Source organism: Chanodichthys erythropterus, chromosome 4 (genome assembly GCF_024489055.1).
Source record: "Chanodichthys erythropterus isolate Z2021 chromosome 4, ASM2448905v1, whole genome shotgun sequence".
Lineage (NCBI taxonomy): Eukaryota > Metazoa > Chordata > Actinopteri > Cypriniformes > Xenocyprididae > Chanodichthys > Chanodichthys erythropterus.
In genome coordinates, this window is record NC_090224.1 from 34,018,147 (window position 1) to 34,044,221 (window position 26,075).

General features: G+C 34.9%; 1 protein-coding gene across 2 annotated transcripts; it reads left to right on the forward strand.

Moving 5' to 3' along the window:
- Positions 1–538: 538 nt before the first annotated feature.
- On the forward strand, positions 539–24,630 carry oma1 (OMA1 zinc metallopeptidase). Of its 2 annotated transcripts, XM_067383467.1 has the most exons (9): positions 539–1,398; positions 3,331–3,559; positions 3,821–3,994; positions 5,173–5,280; positions 7,708–7,836; positions 10,398–10,472; positions 11,059–11,148; positions 14,251–14,400; positions 23,535–24,630. In XM_067383467.1, exons 1-9 carry the CDS (start codon positions 974–976, stop codon positions 23,796–23,798), a joined length of 1,644 nt encoding a protein of 547 aa, XP_067239568.1. In that variant the 5' UTR covers positions 539–973; the 3' UTR covers positions 23,799–24,630. The 2 variants fall into 2 exon arrangements, with proteins under 2 accessions (XP_067239568.1, XP_067239569.1); XM_067383468.1 differs by lacking the exon at positions 11,059–11,148 and having other exon boundaries at positions 23,535–24,628.
- Positions 24,631–26,075: the final 1,445 nt, after the last annotated feature.

Here is a 26,075-nt window from a genome sequence, read left to right on the forward strand (position 1 = left end):
TACTACGGTAACTGAAACACTACTGCCAGCCAGCGGGACATTAAAGAGGAAGTGTTCGTCCGAGCTCACAGCAAGGGAACGATTATAACTTTGCGAGGGAACGCAAAACATCTTTGCGAGGGAACGCAATCTTTGCGAGGGAACGCAAAACATCTTTGCGAGGGAACGCAAAATATAAAAAAAAAAATTCCGCCCATCCCAATTTTTTTTCCACCACCACGTAAAATTTCCTTCCTTCCCATTTTTTTTTTACCACAATGTCCCTTTAGGGGCTCCGTATTTAAGTGCCGTCTGAAATGTTCTTATAAAATGAGCATTTTTATCAAGCTCGTATGTTTATGTTCAGTTATTTCACTTTAATGGCAATGAAAAGGACTTATTAATTGCAATTCAAGTGAAATAACTGAACATAAACATACGAGCTTGATAAAAGCTCATTTTAGAAGAAAATTTCAGACGGCACTTAAAGGCTTTTGCATCTGAAGTCTTCAAATATAGGTGGTTTTTGCGTATTCTTTACTGAAAACGGGTTAAAAATGACCCCTAAGACTATGGAAGAATTAATGACAGCAGTGTAAAAATATATTAGCTAATTACTGTGACCTGTGAATGACGGGCGGAACCATGGCGAAGTGTTGTTGTTCGCGGGGGAGAGTTTTAACTGTCGCAGTGAAGTACTTAGAGGAGAAGAGTTTCGAGGGCTTGTCAAAACAGATAGAAGCAGATACGCTTTTTAAATAATTAATGCGTATGATTAAGCAGTTGTAGCAATAAAAGTCTAGCAACGCTGAAAGTTTTAGCCATCTAGTTAACATTTTACTGCTCGAGCAACGCACCATGTGGACTTAAATGGACTTATTTGCTTCTTAGACACTGTCATTGAAACAACTTTTGTGAATTTTACATGCATAAATAGCCTATAAACTGTCATATTTGACCACTATAATTATTAAGCACACAAGAGTGAATATGAATGTTCAGTGCCTTTTATAAGCAGGTTTATACCCGCCTGGAGAAGCTCGATATGTTGTGCACTTTAACGTCAATAAGCCGGCTCCGGTTTCACTCCGTGATAAGATGTTGTGGAGCGAGACACTTTCACTGCCGTCCATCGCTCTTTGCCTCTGCTCGGACTTCTCTGATGAGGACAAACTCATCTTTCTATCTGAAACCGAGAGGACCTGTCACTGTTTCTCCTCCATCTCTGTGTCTGAGGTCAGGATTCAGACTCGACACCTGTATAACAGCATTCAGACCTCCTCCAGTTCATCGAGTGCCGCTGATCGTTCAGTCGAAGCGTGAGTTTCACTCCTCAGGCAGGCTGAGAGCTTTACCTGCACCCCTGATCTGGCTGGTCCTGAAGCCCCTGCAGAAGTTCATGGCCATCATTCTGGGCAGGTGAGTCTCCTCAAATACCTCATATAACGACGACATAAGAAGGACATCATTGCCTCCTCATTTCCTTTAAATTGGTGAATTAGTGAACAGCTCCAGATAGGGATGCACCAATACTTGTTTGTGGCAGGAAGTGATACTCTATGATTATTGCTGTGTTATGATAATAACTAATATGATGGCCAAAATTATTTTTTAATTAAATTTTTATAGTATTATTATTATTTTAAAATGTAGGCCAATAACTGATGACAGTTAGTATTTAAATATTTTTAATCTATAACTTTTTAATAGCATTTTCTTTTCTTTTCTTTTTTTTTTTGCGTATAACTACATCTAAATATATTCTCTGTGGATGGATATTTTTGCAGATTTTTATTTTATTGTTATTATTATTTATGTTGGATTTTATTTATTTTATTATGGCCAGTAACTGATATAGTGGCCAAAATTATGAATCTGTACTATATTATTATTATTATTATTTTAAAATATGTAGTCCGGTAGCTGATATTATGACCAATAGTATTTAAATATTTTTAATCTTTAACTTTTAAAAAGCATTTTTGGAAAATAATTACATCTAAATATATTCTCTGTGGATATATATTTTTGCATTATTAATAATAATAATAATAATAATAATATTTTTATTTATGTTGTATTTTATTTATTTTATTATGGCCAGTAACTGATATAGTGGCCAAAATTATAAATCTGTACTATATTATTATTATTATTTTAAAATGTAGGCTGATGATAACTGATATTATGACCAATAGTATTTAAATATTTTTAATCTATATCTTTTAATATCTTTTTTGGCAAATAACTACATTTAATTATTCTCTGTGGATATTTTTGCAGATTATTATTTTATTATTATTACTATTATTTATGTTGGATTTTATTTGTTAGTATGGCCAGTAACTGATATAGTGGCCAAAATTATAAATCTGTACTGTTTTTATATTATTATTATCTTAAAATGTAGGCCAATAACTGATATTATGACCAATAGTATTTCAGTATTTTTAATCTATAACTTTTTTATAGCTTTTTTGGCAAATAATTACATCTAAATATATTATCTGTTGATAGATATTTTTGCATATTATTATTATTATTATTATTATTATTATTATTATTTTTATTTATGTTGGATTTTATTTATTTTATTATGACCAGTAACAGATACAGTGGCTGATATTTTAAATCCATACCATTTTTACCCCTAATTATTGGCTGATGCTGAGATAATTCATATATTTTATCTATATTTTATAAAATATATACTTTTAAACTGTATCACACTAAATCAGCTAGATTTGTAAAGGGAAATTCTTTGCAACTATTTGATGAATAGAACTGCATTTCTCTGAAATATAAATGTTTTGTAACAATGTAAAATTCTTTAACTGAATAAAAGTAGTATTTTTTATTATATTTTTAAATCTTTTGAACAGTTGAACATCAAATGTACATTTAAAGTGATAGTTCACCCAAAAAAGAAAATTCTGTCATCATTTACTCACCCTCATGTTGTTGGTAACCAGACAGTTGACAGTCGCCATTGATGTCCATAGTAGGAAAAACATACTATGGAAGTCAATGGTTACCGTCAGCTGTCTGGTTACAACATTCTTCAAAATATCTTCTTTTGCATTCAACAGAAGAAAAAAAATCTCCTACAGGTTTGGAAAAACTTCAGGGTGACTAAATGATGACAAAAGTTTCATTTTTGGGTGTACTATCACTTTAAGCCATTTATACTCCAAAACAACTTATAAAACTGCTTTAGCTTTTTAAAGCCCTTATACAGTCACACTGTGGTTAGTAAATGGGGAACATATGGCAGGTCATTGACACCAAAGTTCTTGGTTTTCTGTGAGGGTAAGGTAAGATTTATTAAGATGCGTGTATCTCGGTCTCTAGGAGCATCAGAAAATGGTGGATGGCCCTGCCGCCCAATAAAAAGCAGCTGTTTCGTGAGTGGACATGGCGTCGACGCTGGCACTTGTTGGGAGCTGGGTTGGGAATGTTGATCTTCATCTCTCTCCTCTTTCTCACCCACCTGGATGAATCTCCAATTACGGGCAGGACCCGACTGCTGTTGTTCAGCAAGGAGGCCTTCATGGAACTGGCTCGGTCCACTGCGGAAGCGGTACGTCTGGTCAAGTCAGCACAACTTGTGTAGTCAGTTTACATTTTGAATTTATGATCAACAATAACACTTCCAGGGCAATATGTAAGTCTTATAATAGTGTATGCAAATGCCTGGAGTTGGTCCAAAAAAAAAAAAAAATAAGTGTTTTATTGTGCTATGGGATATTATGAAAATGAAAGAATTTCACAAATCATTTAATTTAATTCCATTTCATTTCATGGGCTCTTGCTCCTCTTCCTCCTTTATTCTGTCTCTCAGTATATGGAGGAGTTTAAGGATTCTCTGATTGCTCCGTCGGACCACAGGCACCAGGCGGTGGAGCTCGTAGTTCAGACTCTGGTCCAGAGGAACAAGGACATTGCTGAGATGTCCTCTGTCCCCTGGACTGTCCATGTGGTGGACGGCACTCCCATCAACGCATTTGTTTTGCCAGTGAGTCATATCTGATAACTTAATAACCAAATTGTTTGTCTAATAAATAAATAAACTTTATTCAGTTTAAAGGGGGTCATTGTTTTATTAATCATTTTCATTTTTCCACTTATAACTTTTCTTTCCGCCAATTTTTAGAAGCAACTCTGACTGCACAGAAAAACTTCAGTCTCTGAGTTTGCGCTTTAGATCACCTGCATCTTTATTATCCAACATATTGTATGTTGGACATGAAATAAATACACAAATAAAAAAAAAAGTCTGAAATATTGTTACTGAGAAAAAAGTATTGCACTATATATCGATAAACACTTTTATTACTCCATAAAATGTTTTTGGTCAGTTTGATTTTATAAAAAAAAAAAAAAAAAAGGAATACTTTTATTCAGCAAGGATGCATTATATTGACCAAAAGTGACAATAAAGAAATGTATGATATGAAGGTTTCTATCTCAAATACATGCTTTCTATTAATCAAAAAATCCTTTAAAAAAGTATCATGGTTTCCACAAAAATATTAAGCAGCACAAATGTTTTCAAAAATGATAATAATAATAAATGTGTCTTTAGCAGCAAATCAGCATATAAGAATGATTTCTGAAGGATCATGTGACACTGAAGACTGGAGTAATGATGCTGAAAATTCAGCTTTATATTATATATATATATATAAATTTCTTTTTAAAATATATTAAAATTTAATAACTATAAATGCAGTAAAAACAGCAACATTTTGAAATATTGTTGTAATTAAAATAATATAATATTTCACAATATTACTATTTTTACTCAATTGTTGATCAAATAAATGCAGCCTGGATGAGCATACAAGACTTTAAAAAATATTTCAAAATCTCTCCGACCCCAAACTTTTGAACAGTAGTGTCTATATACCCCTATTTCATTGTACTGCACAATTATTGTAAAAGATATATAAAAATGTACAAAACAGAGATATTTTGTAACCTGATCCTCCTGATTTTTGGATTGACTGCTTGTGAAATTACCCAAACAGTTTTGGATATTTTCTCTTAAGAGGTACACCACTCAACGGATACTTCATACAGTTTAGTACTTTAGCAAAGAGAGAGAATGTTCTTAATCCACTGCAGATCTTGAGACTGATTACTAGAGGGGAAAATGACTCTGATTTCACAGCTGGAATGATTGTGTTTCAGAATGGAGAGATCTTCGTCTTCACAGGAATGCTGGATGCTGTAGCAGACATTCATCAGCTGGTCTTTGTTCTGGGACATGAGATGGCTCACGCTCTGATTGGTCATGCAGTAAGTCCCGCCCACACCTTCAAAACTCTGCACAGAAACACCCAATTGGACATTTTTTTGTTTATTGATTTTAATCCAGTAAGCAATTATGCTCAAAATAAAGTAATCATTAGCATATTATTAATAAATTTAAGCCGGGCTTTTTTGCTCACCAGTCACTGTGGCTGGTGGTTTTCTAAAGTTACTAGCCACTCAGAATTTTTACTCTCCAGCGGTTTGACATCGATACTATGGCGAAAAACTGCCATAAAGATATGTTTAATATTATCTCATAATTCAGCAGCTGGTATATTAGGCTGCTGTCACTTTAAGACCTGATGCACAGATCCATTATACTGTTACACATGCGTTTTCTTTCTCGACTGTTTTCGTTCACTTAAAACATACTGACTGTGTTAATGTGAATACTCACCAAGACCAGCATTTTGACATTATTTTGTGTGTATTTGACTGTTTAAGTGCAATAAGCAGTGAAAAAAACTAAAGTTAGTAATGAGAGGCGGCTTTATGTGCGCGCAAAATCTGTGGGAATGAGTAAAATTATGCGCAATACACGCAATCCCAAACTCAAGCCCTGTAACACCAACAATATTCATCTGGAGCAAATGAAAAGAGTGAGTTAGGGGAGGAAGGTTTGTGTGTCGCTGTCTGAGAGATACCGCAGCTGGTATCGTGTATCTATTCTGAGGAAAATGAGTATTGGAAGTGTTTCAGATATTTCAGTATTGATGTGTACCGAAATATCGATATTTTTGACTACAGTTGAAAAATGTGTTTAGCCTTATTATATTTAAAATTCATCCCAACAAAGTGTCTAGTGGGAGTGACTGAGTTACACGCCACTGCGGAAATCCACCCGCATTTTGATTTTTGTTTATTACATTGTTGATTTTTGAGTATTACATGGCCCGTGATATGCACCGTTTGTCAGATGGTTATAGGACCCTCGGACTGCCTCTGGCCTTTATTGTTTGGATCAAATTAAATTTGTACTTCCTTTGTTGTGTCTCTCAGATTTTGTTCTGGAAGTAAAGCACCCTTCATTAGATTCAAGTGCTCGCTTTATCTCTCTTTTGCGTGTGTCATGTTTTACTTTCATCTTTTCACTTGGTTTAAATTAAGAGAAGTAGGCGTCCTGTCTCAGAGGCGCCAAGCGCTGTTAAGGGTTCGGTTTAAAGAGATGGTTTAGTTTCAGAGCTGTTACATCATTGCATGCTTGTGGGTCTGGTTATGGTGAAGGAGCTTAGCGCTCATATGAGGGCTAACATGATATGGCTGTGAAAAACTAAATTTTTCGGTGACATTAAAAAGACCCTTTAAAGCCAAGGTCATGTTATTAGACACAAGTGTTTCCTTAGTTATTTTAAGTCCGCAACAAGCTGGCGCTCTATGAGATACCCTCTGACTGGTTGCAAATGCTACAAACCTGCATGCACACTGCAAAAAACAATCACTCTTTCCACAAAAAACACAACCATTTTCAACACTGCTAATGTTTCTTGAGCAGCAAATCAGCATATTATAATGATTTATGAAAGGATCATGTGGCACTGAAGACTGGAGTAATGATGCTGACATGAATTACTTTTTAAAATAGGTTAAACTAAGTTATTTTAAACTGAAATAATATTTCACAATAGAATATTACAGTTTTACTGTATTTTCGATAAAAATAAATGCAATCTTGGTGAGCATAAGAGACTTTCATAAACATAAAAAAAAAATATCTTGCTGACCCCCAAACTTAATAATGGTTGTGTATATGTTGAACACAAAAGGAGATGTTTAGCAAAATGTCCAAGCTGCTCTTTTCCACATGGAAGCAGATATTGAACAGTTACAGTAAAAATAACTTCAAAATATCCCATATTTGTGTGAGGACAAAACCAAGATATAATTTTGATAATCATTAAAAATTGTATGTAAAAGAACAGCATAGACATTTAATAAAAATATCATGTTATGTTTTAAAAGAATAATAAAAACACATACAAATGGTTTCAAGGGTGAAAATAAAATGAAAATCATACATTTTAATGGAAGTAAGCTATTGTAACAGGTTAAAAAAGGTATACAACTTTATGACCGTGAAGATGACATAATTACCTAACAGATCTGCTTTGCTGCATGTACCCGGCCACTCGTGGACATGTGTTTTGGCGTATATCTGTTGCCTCTCTTTCAGTAGAATGTGTATTGTAATTACAATTCAGTGTGATTCATTATGTCTTTCTTTGTTTAATTGCTTGTTTCTTTTTCTTTGTTTTTCTACATTGTTCCTAATTGGGAATGCTGTCAGAGAATGGGCTGCTAAGCAAGAGTAAAAATGCTGCTTAACACCAAAATGCAAACAAATTAGCATAGTAGATAAGCAACAAAATCAACAAAGACAGAAAAGCCCATAATGAATTTCTTTCTCTTTCTCAGGCAGAGCAGGCCAGTTTGTCTCACGTGGTGGACCTGCTGTCTGTCATCCTGCTAACGGCGATCTGGGCCATCTGTCCTCGGGACAGTTTAGCTCTTTTGGGCCAGTGGATTCAGAGCAAACTAGTGCAGGTGACCGTTGACCTTGCCATATCTGTTTGAACTCTATTTCAATCGATTCCTAATCTGCCTTCTTACATGCTTCCACTGAAGAAAAGGTGGTTCTGGCCTTGAACTTGCTGGTCTTGAACCAGTGAGATGTTCACAGCTAATCAAGACACTTCATTTTCCCAGTCTGTTTGAAATAAAATGATTTTGTTGATAAATATTGCATCAGTAGATATTATATATAATATATATATATATATATATATATTACAGTGGCATGAAAAAGTATGTGAAATCTGTGAAAATGAGAATTATTTTAATAAAATAAGAGGGATAGTAAAAAATGCATGTTATTTTTTGTTTAGTACTGTCCTGAGTAAGATATTTTACATAAAAGATGTTTGCATTTAGTTCACAAGACAAAACAATAGCTGAATTTATTAAAATAACCCCATTCATAAGTATGTGAACCATTGATTCTCAAGCTGATCTACGACTGTTTTTATGTTTTGTGATGGTTGTTCATGAGTCTCTTGTTTGTTCTGAGCAGTTAAACTGAGCTCTGTTCTTCAGAAAAATCCTCCAGCTCCTGCAGATTCATCAGTTTTCAAGCATTTTTGCATATTTGAACCCTTTCCAGCAGTGACTGTAGGAGTTTTCATAGATCCACACACAGTATTGAGAATCAATGGTTCACATACTTATGAATGGGGTTATTTTAATAAATTCAGCTATTGTTTTGTCTTGTGAACATCTTTTATGTAAAATATCTTACTCAGGACAGTACTAAACAAAAAATAACATGCATTCTTTATTATCCCTCTTATTTTATTAAAATAATTCTCATTTTCACAGATTCAGCAATGGGTTCACATACTTTTTCATGCCACTGTAATTTGCGATTAATTAGTTTAAACATTTTAATCGCCTGACAGCCCATCATATATATATATATATATATATATATATAATTAATTTTATTTTTTTTATATATGATGGGATGTCAGGCGATTAAAATGTTTAAACGAATTAATCGCACATCAAATTTGGCTGAGAAATTACTCCGAAAAGATCATTTAAAGTCATTATTGTGTAAAGCATCAAATAAGACATTACAAAAAGTAGCTTCAGCCAGAAATATTTTATTTGATCCAACATAGAATTTATTACACATACTATTTTGGACCATTAGGGCGAATAAATGATGACTGAATTTTCATTTTTGGGTAAACTATACCTTTAATGTTCTTTTATTACTATGGAAATATGAAATTATTTTTTAATGAAATTATACTCTAAATAGGAAACTAAAACTGCCAGTAGGTGGCGGTGAATGTCTTAATGATTAAGTCATTGAGTCAATCATTCAGTCATTCATTCATTCGATTCTTTCAAACGGCTCATTCATTCAGTGAGTGAACATGATTCATTCGTTTAATTCAAAACACGGATTCAGAAATTAAATGCCGCTGTGCCTTGTTAGGAGACGAGCAGTTCCGATTGTCTTAACATTTTCAGTGGCAAAATTGAGCAAAACAGGCACACAATATGAACACAACTTCTTATTTATTGAAATCAGCCTATCACATTTGCACTCGTGCTATTCTGGACAGAACAAGTGTGATAAAGCTTAACTAATAATTTTTTTTAACTGATATATGTATGTATAAATATGCTTACCAAGGCTACATTTATTTGAGCAAAAATTCAGTAAAATGTCAGTTGAGATATATTGTTTATGATTCTTTAATGAATACAAAGTTTAAAGAGCAACATTCATTTAAAATACCATTTTTTGTAACATTATAAATGTCTTTACTGTCTCTTTTGATCAATTTAATGTGCCCGTGCTGAATACAAGTATTAATTTCTTTAAAAAAAAAATCTTACTGACTGACTATATATCTCATTTATCATTTTATATTTTTATTACATTTGGTTTGTTCAGAATTATGCTTAAGACATTGATGGGACTGGGTTTAGGTTGGGTTTGTCCATTAACGATGCAAACAATCCTTAAACATTGATTCTAAAATCCCTGAAAGACCCTTTAACTGTGAATTATACTCCTCCACTCGAGCTCAAAGAAAGCTTCTCAAGTGCTCTCTCACCACCATTATAAAACAATAACAATATCTCAGAGGAGATCTTATTTGGGTTTGTAAGGACTTCAATTTGAGGTTAGTTAAAATTCAGCTACATTTATTTGTCTTCTAAATGGATATTGAATTTGCATTTTCTGAATCACTCTACGGCATGAAACAAAAGCCCACTTTCAATTTAATTGTACTTTAGTTTTTTATGGTGTTTTTCTTCTAAGATACCTTGTACTCTCTTGTTCTCCTTTTTATGTGAGAGTTTTCATCCCTTTCTTTCCTTGTTTTTCATCATCTTTGCCCATTACATTTAAAATAAATTACATTTTAATGGTTGGGCTTTTTATCTCCTAGTCATTTTGTTCTCCAAATATGGTTCACTTTATTCTGTCCATCTTCCTCTGTTTACCCAATATAACTCCTGTGTGTGCTGTCAGAATAGCTCATTTAACTGCATATTCTCTGTCATTTTCTCTGTCTGTGTTGTAGTTCTTATTTGAGCGGCCCTACAGTCGTAAGCTGGAGGCAGAGGCGGACCGGGTTGGCCTGCAGCTGGCTGCCAAGGTACTGCAGATATGATCAGATTCAGTACACAGTCTTCTTGTAGCAACACCAAGCTTTTGGGTTCAATTCCTAGGGAATGCATATTGATACGTTTTATCAATATGCGTTCCCTAGGAATCTACCTAAAATGCCCAATAAGTTCTGTTTCACAGTGTAAGCAGCTTATATGTTTATATCAGGTTTCAGAATTTCCACTGCATGCATAAGCAGCACAGTGCTGAGTAGCAAAAGTGCAAGTAGACTTTAAAGGGATAGTTCACCCAAAAAATGAACATTTGCTGTTAATACATTCACCCTCAGGCCAAGATGTACAGTAGGTGACTTTTTTTCTTCAGTAGAACAGTGAAGAAGATTTTCAGCTTAAACCGTGGTCCTTGGTAATTCATATAATGCAAGTCAATAGCTGCCATCACTTTGAGAGTAAAAATAATATATATATATATATATATATATATATATATATATATAATATACGGGCAAAACAAAATGAATACTTGTGGCTCCTGACGATTCATTATGAAGCGAAACGATCAGTCTATGCAAGAAAGTGAACATTATTTACAACACTTTTACCTGTAATCCACAGCTTCGAAAAACGGTCTTGAGCGTGTTCATAGCAGTCTGGAGCCCAAGCTTCCTGTCGCAGTATGACGTATGCATGGGAGCAAACTCACACGTGAGCTAACATAGTGTTTGTTTACAAACAAGAGAGGAAAGACACCCGTGTTGTATTAATATTTTTGAAAAGCTATATATTAATTTTCTTTTGCCTGTATGTTTTTTTTACTCTCAAAGTGACTTGCATTATATGAATCACCAAAGACTAGGGTTTCAGCTAAAAATCTTTACATTTCTACTTAAGAAAAATAGTCACCTACATCTTAGATGGCTTGACGGTGAGTAAATTAACAGCAAACAAACTATCCCTTTAAACCTATTTTTTGCACCCTGTAACTAAATTATTAATCTGTTTAACAATTGTTTGGGGGGGGTCTATCAGGCTTAGTAAAAAATCCATGAATTGACACAGACTGCACATTCTGTTCAGTCAGTCAAGATGATTCAAGCAGTTAGTATTCATAGTTCACTGTAATTATAGTATTCTTCATATACCTTTATAGAATTTATTAATAGTTTGAATTAGCTTTGTTCAGTTTTCAATTTTTGTTTAATTTAAATTTAATTTTTGTTTTTCTATAAAGCTTGGATTTTTATTTCAGTTTTAGCAACTCCAACTTAAATGTATTTATTTCAGTTAGTTGCCAAGGCAAAATTTCTTATTTTCATTTGTTTTTTAAGTTTAGTGTTTTCCATCTAATATTTTTGTATTTTTGTTTTGTGTTTTGTGTTTTGTGTTTTGTTTTGTGTTTTGTTTTTTGTTTTAGTTACCAACACTATGCTTTGGGATTAGGTTTTGTTTCATGTAGATTAATTAAATAAATTAATTAGCATTTAAATAAATGTGATCTTCCCCCCACCCCCTTACCGTAAATAAGATTGCATGATGAAGTTTGTTGCAGTTAAATCTGATTCGTTCACCCATAAATGAAAATTCTGGCATTAATTTCTCCCCCTCATGTCGTTCCACACCCGTAAGACCTTCGTTCATCTTCAGAACACAAATTAAGATATTTTTTAAAAATCCAATGGCTCAGTGAGGCCTCCATTGCCAGCAAGATCATTAACACTTTCAGATGCCCAGAAAGTTACTAAAGGCATATTTAAGACAGTTCATGTGACTACAGTGGTTCAACCTTAATGTTATGAAGCGACAAGAATAATTTTTGTGTGCCAAAAATAACAAAATAACGACTTTATTCAACAATATCTAGTTATGGGCGATTTCAAAACACTGATTCGAAGCTTTACGATTACGAATCTTTTGTTTTGAATCAGTGTTTCGGAGCTCATATCAAACTGCTAAAGTCACGCCCCCCAGTGGTGAACCATTGAAATTTACGCATCGTAACAAAGCCTCGTTTACTGAAATCACGTGACTTTGGCAGTTTGATACACGCTCCGAACCACTGATTCGAAACAAAAGAAGCTTTGAAGCTTCATGAAGCAGTGCTTTGAAATCGCTCATCAATTTTGTTGAATAAAGTCGTTATTTTGTTTTTTGTGGACAAAAAGTATTCTCGTCCCTTCATAACATTAAGGTTGAACCACTGTAGTCACATGAACTGTTTTAAATATGTCTTTAGTAGCTTTCTGGGCATTGAAAATGTTAATCAACTTGCTGGCAATGGAGGCCTCACTGAGCCATCGGATTTCTTCAAAAATATCTTAATTTGTGTTCTAAAGATGAACGAAGGTCTTACGGGTGTAGAACGACATGAGGGTGAGTAATTAATGACAGAATTTTCATTTTTAGGTGAACTAACCACCTGTGTGGTGTGAAACAGGCCTAATCCACATTGGCGACTGACAAATGTAAAAAATGTTAATGTGATTAAATGATCTGTAAGATTTTTTTATTACTTATAACTTTTTTTTTTCTCAGGCCCTGGTATCAAGAAGCATTTTGGTCGATCGGATCACAAGTGGACGATGCTAAATACAGGTGTAAATAGGATCTGAAACAAATTGAGCTTGTCTACTTTCGACCACTTCCAGAGGTAGTCAAAAACGTATTTGACTATTGCTTTCGCAATGTAAACGCTCATGTGGTCGAATGCTGAATGTTCAAACAGCCACAAGAGACCATCTACTCTCTGACCTACTGAACGCATAAACATTATGGGAAGTGCTCTAGCCAGACAGGATTTAAATTTTCTCGGCTGAAGAACCAAGTTTGGTTTGAAGATCAAAAACAAGCACAATGTTCTCTTACCATTCCTGATTTCGTACACACACTCACTGCATTCAGCTTTGTCTTGCTGCTGTCAGAGCAGAAATGAAAGTTGCTGCTCTCAGTATGTTTTTCCGTTGTCTTCGGCACGTTCATATGTAAATTGCGTGAGCTTATTTCTTCCATTAGATCGTAAGATATGAAAAAGCCCATAGATTTACCTGTCCATAGACCCTCCCCTCAAAGAAATCAGGACAGAAGTGCTTGAAAGTGGACAAAAGAGATTAAAACACCAGGTGTAAACGGGTATGTGTCTCCCTTGTCTACAAGTGATCCGATCGACCAAAATGTCTCTTTATACCAGGTGTAAACAGGGCATTATATACAGTATTAGATGCAAATAAAGTCACCTCTACGTCACTGTATGTATAATGATGACTGTGTAAATTAAAACCATGAGACACAATTCAGTGGTGAGGAACCTGCTTGATATCAGTCATTAATAACCACAGTATCCTAAATGACCTCTAGATGGCACTGTTTCTTTACAAACTGCTTCATGGAAGCATTTCTCAGCATGTGGCAGTGGTCTGATTCACGGTGTAGTGCTCTTCCTGTCAGCATGTCTCCTGATCCCATGCTTGGCATCATTATGGAGAAACAGTCAATTCCCTTCTATCTCTTATAGTAGTAATAACGGGCCGCCTGCTGCTCGTAAACGGGCCCAGATCCGGCCTGCCACAGCCGGCTCGGTGAAGGACATTGGCACGTTGCTGCGGTAACGATGCGCGGCTGGCTCGACTAGTCATGATTCATGCTGTCCGTGAGCCAGCCTGCTCTCGGCTTTCGTTGTCCAGAGCTCAGAGCGCCCATCGGGTTGTGTGTGTCATCTCCCTGTTTGCTTCCCTTGATGATGCCGGGGCTTTAACATGCCAGGAAAGCATCTCTTTATGTGTATTTATTGAGATATGTGTGCGTTTCTGACAGGCGTGTGCTGACGTGAGGGCGGGCACAGTTTTTTGGCAGCAGATGGAGATCAATGATCAGTTGACTGGCCAACCAACCGTCCCCGAATGGCTGTCCACACACCCTTCTCACCAAAACCGTGTCAGACAGTTGGACCGCCTCGTTCCTGAGGTAAAGCACACAAAACCAAATACATGCATCATTAGACATTATTAGACATGAGTGAAACACTTTTTTTTCACCTGGCTCTTCTTTTATTATGAAATCCTCTGACATTTTTCTTTGAAACCTCTTGTTTTAGACTTCTAATTCATTCGGCATTTAGTTTTTCCTCTACGCTTTCGCGTTCTCACCTAATAGTTTTCATTTTTGTGTGAACTATTCCTTTAAAGGATTAGTTCACTTTCAAATTAAAATTTCCTGATACATGTCATCCAAGATGTTCATGTCCTTCTTTCTTCAGTTGAAAAGAAATTAAGGTTTTTGATGAAAACATTCCAGGATTATTCTCCTTATAGTGGAGCCCAAACGGTTGAAGGTCAAAATTACAGTTTACAGCGATCCCAGACGAGAAATCAGGGTCTTATCTAGAGAAACCATCGCTCATTTTCTAAAAATAAAAAATAAAAATGTTATATGTTTTAACCATAAATGCTCATCTTGAACTAGCTGCTTCTTCTTTATTTGAATTCCAGCAGTGTAGACACTGCTAAATGTATTACTGCCATCCACAGGTCAAAGTTTGAACTAATTGTCATATACAATATCCTAGTGCAAGTATATAACAATTAGTTCAAACTTTGACCTGTGGAGGGCAGTAATACATTTAGCAGTGTCTACACTGCCGGAATTCAAATAGAGAAGAAGAAGAAGAGAGCTAGTTCAAGATGAGCAATTATTGTTAAAACTTATATAATTTTTTTTTTTTTTAGAAAATGAGCGATGGTTTCACTAGATAAGACCCTTATTCCTCATCTGGTATCGTTTAAAGCCCTTTAAGCTGCACTGAAACTGTAATTTTGACCTTCAACCGTTTGGAGGCCATTGAAGTCCACTATAAGGAGAATAATCCTGGAATGTTTTCATCAAAAACCTTAATTTCTTTTCGACTGAAGAAAGAAAGACATGAACATCTTGGATGACATGGGGGCGAGTAAATTATCAGAATTTTAATTTGAAAGTGAACTAATCCTTTAAGTGTTTGGTATGTATGGTATCATATTGATCTGTATGAACTCCTCAAATTTGTGTAAAACCTGATGATCATGTTCTGAGATGATCCATAGAGCATCTTCAGCTTTAATGGAAGCAAGGAAATTGACTTTTACATTTGTAAAATTTGACTGTTTAGTATAGCAACAGTAAGCTCTAAGAAAACAATAGAGGTTATTGTTTTCAGTACTACTAACGCACAAATGGAGAGCTGTTTTCTGAATTTAACTTGAGGAATATGTCTTGGGTACGGTGTTCTCTTGATTTAAAGAAACGCACACCCTAGAGCTCGCAGACGTGTCTGAAATCCAGACTCCACCAAAGCTAACGAGACGTCTGGAGACCTCTCTGCTCTGGAGCAAACTCCACCTTCTACACACATTTCCACATTCATTGTGGAAATGAACAGATAAATACTCTTCTGCTGGAGGGGAAAACCAAACACAAAGGCCATGAAAAGGCCTGGAGGATCCATGGATCGCAGGGACGTCAAAAAACTCAACATTCATATGGTTGAATCTTTAGATCAATACCAGCAACCATAGAAGAGAGCCTTCATAAGTGATTGAGGCTAAATAATTCTTGTGAGCTGTTATGTGGTACATCAAAATATGTAATGCAGTGCATGACAGTGATTTGTTGGAGCGTGAATTGAACTCCATCAAGATCTTACGCTTGATTCTGAACAACTGCAATTTCCTCTCATAAAAAAAGGGCATTTTTCATGGGGGCAGTCAAATAATCATCATAATGTGTGAACTGGATTGAGAGAGAAAATTTCCATCCATCCATCTGTCCATTCTACCATCCTTCCTTCCTTGATAATAGAGTGCCCCAGGGATGACGCATTTTTGTAGGTCAACCCGGAAGTTAGCGGCACACAGGTTCCCTCAGTTGAAAGGCTATGCATTTTTCCCATAGACTTTTGGAAAATCGCAGAAAATAAGCTCTGTGTTTAACAAAGGGTTATGACACTTACACGTTTTGTCTATCAAGATAATCTTTACAAGTTAACACAACATTTATAGATTTTGAAGCCTATATAAAGCTATAAACGGACTACAGCACATGGTCGCGGATCAACGTCGTCATCACCAAGCTTCCTCAAACTTTATTTAGGAAAAAACATGCTCGCTGATTATGATCTGCGCTGTGTATGAATACTTATCCACTTTTTCATGAGAAATTCTGTCCAAATGTCCCGTTTGTCATGATGACGTCTAAAGTCCCCGCCAAAGGAAGTAGTCCCTTTTAGCTATTTGTTAGCAACCGCCGATTTTAAGACACAGTAAAAGTTAAAAAAAAATCACAAGCGGGTTATAACTGTTGTTTGATGTCATAGATCAAAACGTGAAAGTATTTAGAGGCTTTGTTAACCACAGACCTTATTTCAGGTGATTTAGCAAAAACCCATAGATTTTACGGCGTTGGAACCGGAAGTCCTAAAATGCTAACTCGCTTCCGGGTTTTGCCTACAAAAATGCGTCATCCCTGAAGCACTCTATAATTTTATAATTTAAGGTTTCCTAAAGGAAATGTTAACTCTTTATTTTCTGCCACACTGTTGGGGTGAAAGCACAACGTGATCCTGCTTTTGTTGCAGCACTGCACTTGCAGGCCTTAGGTTTTCTTCATTTTCATTTTTCTTGGTCCAAATCCATGATAAGTTCCACTCCCTTGCCTAAAGTGTTTTTCATAATGTATTTTTTGGCTTTGACATCCGTTTTCATCAGTACCACCGTAATATTAGCTAACCTGTAGCTAGGTAACTTAGTTTTTGTTCCTTAAAGGCCCACTGAAGAGTGTTGGAATGCGCAGCATTATTCAATGTGTTGACGTAATTTCAACTGAAACAGGAAGACAGGGTGATATATCAAACAGCCCCGCCCCTTATTTAAAATAGCCAATAGCGTTTCATTTGTTACAGGTCGCCAGAGCCGTTAGGCTCAGTAAAACCTCTGTTTCTTTTATATTGCTTATATACATCATTCTGTGCAGAATTCAAATGGGTCCGATACCACAGATTTGTGGTCTGAGCTGACTCGCACATATGATCCGCTCTGTGCTCTCGTGTCTCTCGAATTTTGTCATTGTTTTGAAACACACCAGCTTATTCATAATCTTAAGGCTAACATATTCATACTAAAAGCTAAAAAACCTGCACAGATTGACACTTGAATGCCTTTCATTCATCTTAGAAATGTGTAGCCTTACAGTTAACCAAAACCCAAGATGGAAATAAGTTAACAAAACAACTTTTAATAACTGTGTTCCATTTGAATATATTTTGAAATGTAATTTATTCCTATGATGTTTCAGCATGGAGTCTTCAGTGTCACATGATCCTTCAGAAGTCATTCTAATAGGCTTATTTGATGCTTTAGAAGCATTTCTTTTGATGAATTTAAAGCATGTTTGCAGAATAAAAGCATTCATTTTTTGAAGAAAATCTTTATATTGCACACACATATCTATCTATCTATCTATCTATCTATCTATCTATCTATCTATCTATCTATCTATCTATCTATCTATCTATCTATCTATCTATCTATCTAATATATTATATATATATATATATAATATAATATAATATACATATACTGTATACATATAATACAAAAAAGCAGAAATGTATCAACAATTTCCATCTGCATAATAATTTTATAAAATAGCCTATATCTGCCATAAAGAAAAGTGATGTCAGTTGGTCTTTATAATATTTTTGTTGATTATGCGTACAGTATGTTCTTCTGTTGGTGTGTGTCGGATATGTACAGTATGTGTAAGTGTCATGTATATGTTAAGCATATATTTGGCAGCAGATGGAAAATATAAATCACTTTCACACTTTTAAGAGTCTTCAAAAAATCAGGCACTGGTAAAACACCTACTATAAAATGATGAAATATTTGCAGTTTGCAATATGTTACTTGCAAAACAATTCCCTCAGAATTCACAGCTACAGAGAAAGCCAGATGGTGTAGTTAAAGGAAACCCCTTTTATTATAATAAGACTCGTATGGCTTAATATAACGTAAATGATGTCTCTTACTGAAATATGTAGTCGAAACCCCATGAAAGATTTACGTTATTTTAAAAAATCCATGTCATCGCACTGTGCACCTAAACAAAATGGCGCCCCCCATTGCGCAAAATAAGTCATGGATTTTTAAAATAAACATACATTTTTTATGGGTTTTCTACCTCATATTTCAGTAAGAGACATAATTTACGTTATATTAAGTCTTAATACCAGGGGCTCCCTTTAAGGCTTCTACCAGCAGGGGCTAAATGGATGATGCTAACCAGCCAACCCTTGACCACATGCTTTAAACAAAGAGCTCAGGTTAACATACTGTTTATAGAGTAAACTATAGACTGTAGAGCAGCATGAAGAGTCATCTACAGGAGCGTGTTCTCTTCCCGTCACACACCGGTGGCTCCACAAATGACTTTCTAATATACGACGCAAAGCTGCAGTGGAAGGGTGCGTGTGGATTTTAGTGGCATGCAGGGGCCTTACTTAACCTTGAGCTTGAACTCTTAACAGTCCAGCCTGCATCCTCACACACTCCAAACACAGAAGGAACAGATGGCCAGGACACTAATTGTCCATCAACTGTAATGCGTGTGTATTTCTGTTGTCGAGTGGAAGCTATTACTCCTTCGGGAAGTTACTTTAAAACGCCCTCCATCTCTCTCTATTCTCACCCTCTTTAACCTGAGCCAACAGAGAGTCGTCCTCAGTGTTCTCGCTAATGAGAATTACCATAGTGGAGTGTGTGTGTGTGTGTGTGTGTGTGTCTCTCTTCTGGTGCCTGTTCTCAGTGAATTTTGAAGATGTCGCCTTAATATAAGAGTGACTGTTTGAGACTAACTTGCCTGACTTGTCAATAAAGTTCAGATTTCTATAGGCAGGTTGACGTGTATGATTTTGCTGTGTTTTATGCTGGGAAAAGACCTACCTAAAGACTGAAAAAGGCGACATTGACTCAGAATTAGATTTTTGTTTATTTGGATATGTATTAGAGGCACAGTATGTACGATTTTAAAATGATTCAACACTCATTGCACACCGTCATCAAGCTCCGCCATTGTTTTGAATAAGTGACCTCTAGTGGCGAAACTTACATATTGTGCATTAAATTCATTTAAAATATAGTGTTCAACGAACCAACCCATCAAGTGGCATCTGGATGAAGTAAACACCATATTAGAACTTTAAATGTCAGTGTGTATATATATATAATCGCAATAAATCATTTGACAACCCTTATATATATATATATATATATTTATATTTATATTTATATATTTATTTATATATATATATTTATTTATATATATATATATATATATATATATTTATTTATATATTTATTTATATATTTATTTATATATATATATTTATTCATTTATATATATATATATATATATATATATATATATATATATATATATATATTTATTTATAGATAGATATATATATATATATTTATTTATATACATGTATATATTTATTTATATATATATGTATATATTTATTTATATATATAATATAAATATATACATATATTTATTTATATATATATGTATATATTTATTTATATATATATGTATATATTTATTTATATATATATGTATATATTTATTTATATATATATATATATATGTATATATATTTATTTATATATATATATATGTATATATATTTATTTATATATATATATATATATATTTATTTATATATATACGTATATATATTTATTGATATATATACGTATATATATTTATTGATATATATATATATATATTTATTTATATATATATATATATATATTTATTTATATATATATGTATATATATTTATTTATATATATATGTATATATATTTATTTATATATATATATATATATATATATGTATATATTTATTTATATATATATATATATATATATATATATATTTATATATATACGTATATATATTTATTTATATATATACGTATATATATTTATTTATATATATACGTATATATATTTATTTATATATATACGTATATATATTTATTGATATATATATATATATTTTTATTGATATATATATATATATTTATTGATATATATATATATATATATTTATGTCTATGTGTATATATATATATATCTGTATATGTGTATATATATATATGTGTAGATATATATATATGTATATATATATATATATATATATATATATATATATATTATATTGTGCCTTAAATTCATTTAAAAAATAGTGTGTTTGTGTATATATATATTGTGTATATATATATATATATATATAAAGGGCTGTCAAATGATTAATCGCAATTAATCACATACAAAATAAAAGTTTGAATTTGCATAATATGTGTGAGTACTGTGTAATTACTATGTTATATATATAAAAATACACAAATTAATGTGTGTATTTAAGAGAAATATGTTATTTATGTACAAAATATGTTTATTTATATATGATATAAATTATATAAAATATAAATACATATACTTTGTTGAATATATACATGAATGTGTTTGTATTCACACATATATTAGGCAAACTCAAACTTTTATTTTGTATACGATTAATCGTCATTAACCGTTTGACAGGCCTAATATATATATATATATGACACTGTTATGCATTTTATATATGATATGCCTTAATTTTATATAAAATAATGTAACTGATATATTAGTTTAATATATTTATCATACAGATTTAATATACATTTACAAATTTATATCTGTAATTCATTCAACCTGGTTTCATGCTTTACTGGCACTGCTTTTGAAGCTAAATTCCTTTATGAACAAGGAAAGAAACAGAAAAAAAAAAAAAAAAAAACAGAAATCTTTGAAAATGAAAATATTCTGAAATGTTTTAGTGACTGTTTTGAGCATCAAGTAAGATGTACAGCATCACCAGAAATCTTTTTCTTCTTTGTTTTAATCTGTAAAATAGTCAGTACTTGTTACTTTTGAAGAAGGCATCTGCTTTTTAAAGTGTTCTGTGTCACTTTGGTCGTAAGTGTGCAACGATTTGTCCCTCTTGGGTAATTGTTCTCAATAAGTTTTATTCCAACCACTCTTTTTTGAAGCGTCATTTGTTTTGTAGAGTTTCCCTAATGGCCTGATTCTCAAACACTGTAGTGTTGCTTAAAACTGCCTGTCTTCCTGGATTGAGTGTGTGTTTAGTCTGATATGTTCTCCCCAGGGCGGATGGTTCAGAATGATAATTTAACTAGAAAATTCTTTACGTTAAGTGTCCTTTGTGCTGGTGCTGGTTGTTCATGTTTCAAGAGTCATTATCGATCTAGTGTTATGAGGGCTGTTTCTCCATGACCCCTAATGGAGGTCAAAGATTATAGTTCAAGGGTCACAGACAGAATGCTGTAGGGGTTTTGTTTTTGACAAATCAGTCTTTGTAAACGTGTAGGGATGTCTTTAATGTAGGAGATCCTTGTCAATGTTCATCCATCCATCCATCCAACTACTTCAAACCATCCATCCTGATTTTACTATTTCCATCATTCCATCAATACATTTCTTTCAATAACTATTCCAATCCATTCATTCAAATTTCAATCCATCCATCCATCCATCCATCCATCCATTTTTCGAATAACTATTCCAATCAATCTATCTGGATTTCATATCACTATTTCCATCTCTCCATCCGTCATATCACTATTTTCACCCATCCATCCATCCATCCATCCATCCATCCATCCTATCACTATTTCCATCCATCCATCCATCCATCCATCCATCCATTTTTTGAATAAATATTCCAATCAATCCATCTAGATTTCATATCACCATTTCCATCCATCCATCCATCCATCCATCCATCCATCCATCCATCCATCCATCCATCCATCCATCCATCCATCCATCCATCCATCCATCCATCCATCCATTTTTTCAAATAACTATTCCAATCAGTCAATCCAATTTTTCGAATAACTATTCCAATCAATCCATCTAGATTTCATAACACTATTTCCATCCATCCATTTCCATCTCTCCGTCCATCATATCATTATTTCCATCCATCCATTTTTTTGAATAACTATTCCTATCAATCCATCTGGATTTCATATCACTGTTTCCATCCATCCATCAATCAATCCATCCATCCATCCATCAATCAATCAATCAATCAATCAATCAATCAATCAATCAATCCATCCATCCATCCATCCATCCATCCATCCATCCATCCATCCATCCATCCATCCATCCATCCATCCATCCATCCATCCATCCATCCATCCATCCATCCATCCATCCATCCATCCATCCATCCATCATATCACTATTTCCATCCATCCATCCATCCTATCACTATTTCCCTCCATCCATCCATCCTATCACTATTTCCACCTATCCATCCTATCACTATTTCCATCCATCCATCCATCCTATCACTATTTCCATCCATCCATCCATCCATCCTATCACTATTTCCATCCATCCATCCATCCATCCTATCACTATTTCCATCCATCCATCCATCCTATCACTATTTCCATCCATCCATCCATCCTATCACTATTTCCATCTCTCCATCCATCCATCCTATCACTATTTCCATCTCTCCATCCATCCATCCTATCACTGTTTCCACCTATCCATCCTATCACTGTTTCCACCTATCCATCCTATCACTGTTTCCACGTATCCTTCCATCCCTATTTCCATGCATCCTTCCATCCCTATTTCCATGCATCCTTCCATCCCTATTTCCATGCATCCTTCCATCCCTATTTCCATGCATCCTTCCATCCCTATTTCCATGCATCCTTCCATCCCTATTTCCATGCATCCTTCCATCCCTATTTCCATGCATCCTTCCATCCCTATTTCCATGCATCCTTCCATCCCTATTTCCATGCATCCTTCCATCCCTATTTCCATGCATCCTTCCATCCCTATTTCCATCCACCCATCCATCCCTGTTTCCATCCACCCATCCATCCATCATGGAGATGAAGAGATTGTAGGTTTGTAGGTCAAAGCTCAAATCCAACTGCATTAATCTGTCATTCTGTGTTGTTCTAGGCTCTGGAGCTCCGTGCACGCTGTGACTGTCCCGCCCTTCCTGAAGTTGACCCCCGTGTTGTTTTCTACCAGAGCGTTCAATTGCTTCTAGACAAAATTGAAAAACAAGAGATGATGGAAAAAAAGGAAAAGAATGAGAAGGAGACAGCTGGAGTCATGTTGCCACACCCTCAAACCCTTCCGGTCCTGGCTCAGGGGTCTCCGCCTCAGCTGGGGGGGGTGCTGGTCACATCCGCTCTGCCACAAACTCTGCTTAGTAAATGAGACTTGATGAAATGTGACTGACAGAGACAAATTCAAGCTTTCCTTTTCACTTCTTTTTTTCTAGTCCAGTAGCTCTGAACAAGGCCCGAGAGGATCGTCAGATAGAACCGGACAGTTTTTATTTTTGGATCCATTACATTAGTTGTCACTTTAATACACATTTAGTACGTCAGCTGCTGTGATATCAGTCTGTGAGATGAGTTGGAATGGGCGTAAGTACATTATTTGTGTGTGATGCTTGAGTTTATGCCCTTAATTCAAGTATCCGCGGCAGTGCGTTCATGTTGATAATGGAGCAATAGTAAATGGGCTTTTAATTGGTTTTAATGATGTTATTAGCATAAGACCCCTGTGAAGTTGAATGCATTATGGTGTACAGTACATTATTCATCAAACATCTGCCTCTGCTTTAATGTCTCCTATAGGTTCTAGGCTGTGATATAATTGCTGTATAGCAGATAATGTCACTGACTTTGAAGCTTCATGGAGCTGTGGACACAATTTATTATTTAGAGGATTTGTCAATGGGCAGCTGATGCCAAATAAGGCATCATCGCTTTTGTTCTTGGCAAGTGTTGACTTTGTTTTTAAATGCACTCTTTATGAAGGCTATGAATGTAAAGAAATTACACTAAAGAGAAGTGAATTTCACTTAGCAATGGTAAGTTTTTCAGCAACTTGCAAAGTGATATTTGGTTTAATAATTGTACAATGCTATATAATTGCTGAACAAAACAATGCCAAATAAGTATTTAACAAGAATAAAGGAATTCAGGAATTTATTGGACTAAATCTGATTAAAAGTTTGCAGTGGATTATGGAGGGCTACTCACTACATGAAATAACACCGGCATCCACTTTTGAAGAGGTCTGTTGATCCAGAACTGGAGGTTAGTTCACCCTCAAGAGCATCTCTCACCCTCATCTTTTCCGTAATCTTTGTTAAATTAACATTATCAAATATGAAATTACTGTTTTTGCTGCTGGCAAGATTTTGGAAGACTGCATTACTTACAACGCTAGCCTAAAACAGGTGTGTACAAATTGCATTTGCACACTGATTTTGTGGGTATGTTGCATTGCTGCCTGATTTGCATGATTCCTTGTGTGAAATAAGGTGGAAAACAACACCATTATCAGCAGGGGCCATTCGTTCTTAGTAAATTCTGTGTTTGTTCGCTTCAATCATATTCGGTTATCTTTATCTGATTTTACAGGGAGGATCCAAACTTTTTCATTTGTACTTACATTGAAAGGAAGAGCATAAAGCATCTAAGAAAGCAAACATAAAGCCAGCCAATCTGCTGCTGCCACTTCCTTCCCTAGAGGCCACTTTTTATAGAGTGATGTATCTGTAAAGTGCAACATGTTTCTGTCTGTCAGACAAATGTGACGCCGCACTCTGGGCCTCTAACGAGAGAAAATGGGGGTGGAGAAAAGCACCATATCTAAGAGAAGAGTGATGCATTTGCTCTTACTGGGTGGATTTTTGAGCAGATGGCTATATTTGTCCTCTCACCCACCCACTAGCAATTTCCATACTGATTGAGAAGGACCTCTCACTGAGAGATGCCATGTTGGTGTTGATGTTTAAGGCTCTGTGTATGTCTACATTTGATCAACTTTTGGGCTGGTTACAGTTCATTTCCACCGCAGAAGAGCCACTGATGCCACATATAGAGTTTAAGAGTTTGCCAGGAGAAATGGTGCATGTCATGCACCATTGGCCAAGTTTGGTATCCCAAAATGTTCTTAACTTTTCACCTATAACTTCCAGCTAAAACCTCTGGAACTTTGCATTTGGTTTCTAGCACATCAATGCTGGTTTATGTGGTTGATCAGTGCTGGTAGGAACCATCTTAGTCCATTGGTCCTTGGTCCAGCTTTTTGACCACCAACAAACAAGCAACTATGTTCCACAAAACAGCTTGACCACCTTAAAATGGTGACCTGGTTCTTCCAGCAGAACCATCGACCAATATAGTCTACTGCCTCTGCAGGTTGGTAGACCATTCTAGTCATGCCTCTGAGTGCTTCTCCACCACTGTGACCGAAACAAACAAGCGATCACGGTGTATAAAGAATCCTGAACACCTTAAGCTGGTGTGATCGGGTTTTTCCAGCAGGACCCTCGAGCAGCCAGTTGGTACACAATTCAAAACAAACTGCCTACCTGCTGGTCTGATCTGGCTTTTCCAGAAGGACCCTTTGACCAAGATGGTGTAGTGCCTAACCCAGTTGGTATACTATCTTGGTCAAGCTGATAAGAGATTTTTG

Coding starts and splice junctions, on each gene's coding strand:
- oma1 (XM_067383467.1), top strand. CDS start 974: ATGTTCAGTGCCTTTTATAAGCAGGTTTATACCCGCCTGGAGAAGCTC. Junction 1,399..3,330: donor ATGGCCATCATTCTGGGCAG/GTGAGTCTCCTC, acceptor CTCGGTCTCTAG/GAGCATCAGAAAATGGTGGA. Junction 11,149..14,250: donor GCATGGGAGCAAACTCACAC/GTGAGCTAACAT, acceptor CGTTTCTGACAG/GCGTGTGCTGACGTGAGGGC.